The sequence below is a fragment of the Cyprinodon variegatus genome, unplaced genomic scaffold, assembly GCF_000732505.1.
Source record: "Cyprinodon variegatus isolate N-32 unplaced genomic scaffold, C_variegatus-1.0 Scaffold1932, whole genome shotgun sequence".
In the NCBI taxonomy this organism is placed as follows: Eukaryota; Metazoa; Chordata; class Actinopteri; order Cyprinodontiformes; family Cyprinodontidae; genus Cyprinodon; species Cyprinodon variegatus.
In genome coordinates this window covers 6,358-9,559 of record NW_015152385.1, presented here as the reverse complement: position 1 = coordinate 9,559, position 3,202 = coordinate 6,358, and the positions used below count along the sequence as shown (strand labels likewise).

At 35.8% G+C, this 3,202-nt stretch overlaps 1 protein-coding gene across 1 annotated transcript in view; it reads right to left on the bottom strand.

Annotated features, from left to right (window-relative positions):
* Positions 1-1,885, bottom strand: part of LOC107104872 (PH domain-containing protein DDB_G0275795-like) — a gene marked incomplete at both ends in the record, with an annotated part of 13,733 nt that extends 11,848 nt beyond the window's left edge. Inside the window, 2 exons of the mRNA XM_015404990.1 lie at positions 1,286-1,404; positions 1,721-1,885. Coding sequence (XP_015260476.1) covers positions 1,286-1,404; positions 1,721-1,885 — 284 coding nt within the window. The remainder of the gene's footprint in view (positions 1-1,285; positions 1,405-1,720) is intronic.
* Positions 1,886-3,202: the final 1,317 nt, after the last annotated feature.

Genomic DNA, 3,202 nt, shown 5'->3' with positions numbered 1-3,202 from the left:
TAAGTTTAAAAATCTTTAGACCCTGGACTGAAGAACTTGTTGAATCCAGTAAGCCCCACATTTAATACGAAAGTTTCTTTGTTGTATTTTTTTGCAAGACAATCATAAGGAATTCCCTCTATTTCATTGACACTGCTGTTGTTAAAAAGAACGTTCAGATTGAACTATTTCTTTTCTTTCCATTACTGCCACGTCACAAAATATACGACATAGTTCTATCTTGCAGAGTTCAGCTGAGTGCAAGTTTGTCTTCTGACTGTTAGATGGAAGCACGCTGCTTCTAGTACGAATTTTTTCCAATATGGTTATTTAGCCATTAGCTTTCATCAGGCAACTTCTGAAGGCAGTTGGTTGCATTTAGAAAAAAAAGGGGCAGAATAATTTTGCGGACTGCCTATTGAGTATTTTTATTTGCGAAATAAATATTTAAATGATGATTTTTTTCCTACTTCACGGTTGTATGCTCTTTTGCTTCTTTTATCCCAAAAAATTACTTAAGTTTATGGCTGTAATGTTACAAAATACTGTAAACTTTAAAGGATAGAATAATTTTGCAAGCCACTGCAAATTAATACATTAACTCTGCTTAATATCAAACTGATCTCTGAAGGCATTTGGTTGTACAGGGTTGCTTTAAGGGTATTGAAGTAAAAGGGAATAAATGTACATGCAACAGCCACATATTTTAGTTTTTGAGAAATTTAGAAAAAAATGTTTACTTTATTTTGTTTCACATTGTTGCCCCTTGTTTTGGTTTTCACAATAAATATGAACAAAAGCAATTTGGCAGAGAAATACAAAAAAATGTGGACAAGAAAAGGACACCAATATTTAAAAGTTGGGATTTCAATTAAAACTACAATTATGTATTTTATCATTATGGTAAAATAAGAGGATTTTGAGAAGTTTAATATTAGTATGTTAGATTTAAATATAATTATCATCCATCTTTGCTTATATTATGCATTTAATGAAGACCTGAGTAATGCAACTATCTTTAAGCTGATATTTGAGACAGCTCAAGTTGTGATTATTCCTCTATTTAAAAGTATTGCTGTGTTTTTTTATTGTGCTATTTTCTTCCCATGATCGTGTTGCCCTCCTTCACTCTGCCCATGATCATGATGCTCTACTGATGCCTGATCTTCCTTCCTTTTTTCTGCAGTCAATGAAAAGTCACATTTGATATAAAAATAACTTGAATACAAGGAATCAATACCACATATATATTTACAGCAGTCGTGCTTGAGCGGTTAGGGTGTCAGACTTGGATCCCAAAGGTTACCGGTTCGACTCCCGACCCGCCAGGTTGGTGGGGGGAGTAATTAACCAGCGCTCTCCTCCATGACTGAGGTACCCTGAGCATGGTACCGCCACACTGCTCCCTTGGGGCGCCATTGAGGGCTGCCCCCTTGCACGGGTGAGGCATAAATGCAATTTCATGGTGTGCAGTGTTCACTTGTGTGTGCTGTGTCACAATGACAATGGGAGTTGGAGGAGTTTCCCAAAGGGCTTTCACTTCACTTTACATCTGAATTTCTTATGTTAATGACATAAGACACCACAATTCTTGATTAACTGTTCTAAAACATGAAAATCAGTAGCAGTAAAAACTAATGAGCTGTATCAAAGTTAATGACTCATGATTTCTCTTGAAAACTTCTACTTTTGAAGGTGCTCTTATCTACACCACCACAACTTAATGCTGTTAGTATCTTACCTGGAAGCTCCTGCACTCTCTTAGCCTGCTGCTGATCGCTCTGCTCCTGATCGTTCTGCTGCTGATCCCTCTGCTCCTGATCGTTCTGCTGCTGATCCCTCTGCTCCTGATCGTTCTGCTGCTGATCTCGCTTCTGTGCTGAAGCAGCTGTCTCTTCTCCTATTTCTGGTTACAACCAAAGGACACAGTTAATGTGCAAAACAACATAATCATTCTTTTGATGAAGAACAGAGAAAAACAAGGACATGTCACTTGACGTAACATTTTATAATGTAACACAGGACACGGAAAGCAGGCTTTATGCTTTTCAGAGAGAAAATATATAATTTACTTACAGAGTATCATGTTGCATTAATAGTTGGTTGTTAATTTTGTTCTGGTTCTGACATGCTTATATTCAGATCTGTACAGTATATATCATTTGATGTAAAATAGTGACAGAAATGGGTTTATAATGGTAACACAGATTTTCAAACATTTAGTTTAACATAGTTCATGGTTAGAGTGTTTGCTGTTTAGTAGTTGACTAGAAGCTTTTATAGCCAAACAGTGGGAGAAGTGGGAAGTATTACCTGTGGGTTGATGTGAGGTTTAAGATGAGAAATGTTTAAAACTAGTCAATCTTATATTTTAACCCACACAAAGAAAGTAAAATAGCCAACACACTTCAGGATGTCGCACTGGCAGTGTCTCTCCATTAAGAGAGACAAAGTCGGTGAATAAAATATGAAAGAAATAAAAGTTTTAAGTTAGATAAAACAATGTATTTATCTATAATTAAAAGCAAAATAGTATATAGCATTCAAGTTAAAAAACTATGACTGAATCACATTGTTTTAAATAAAATAGAAGCCTAAATGTTGTAGGATAAAATAGAAAATTTAAACATGAAAAAACATGATAACAAACCAGCTGCTTAGCCAGAAACATGAATACTAAGTGATGATGCTGTGAATGAGATCAAATGCTTCTACAACAAGAACAACACAGAAATGTTGAATGCTCTCTGAAATCTCAAAGAGGATGATGGAGATCACAGAATTACATCCAACCTTGAAGAACTTAATCATTTACATCGGAGCACTAACTGATGTTGCTAAGAGGAAGTCAGACATATTAAAGAAAGATGTGATTAGTCTGCAGAACAGACATTTTAAAGTTTTCTTTAGTGACCCAGCTGTGCTACCTGCACCCGGAGATGAAGTCTTCAGCAGAGTTTTCTACCTGAAGAAATTAATCAAACGAGCCTGCTTTGCAAGATAAATTATTGATAACTTTAATATCTTCTGGGAAAAGAGAAACCTCTTGTGGAGTGATGGATTTCAAATTTCAAACTTTTTGGATCAAAACAATTTCACTAACTGAACAAAGTAAACGATTTGAATGAAAACCCTATAAAGAGTCTCCCTGATGATAAACGTCGCTCTGCTGAGGCCTTGGAAAGCGGCTTCTTGGAACGGTAACAACAATAGAGTGAACAAA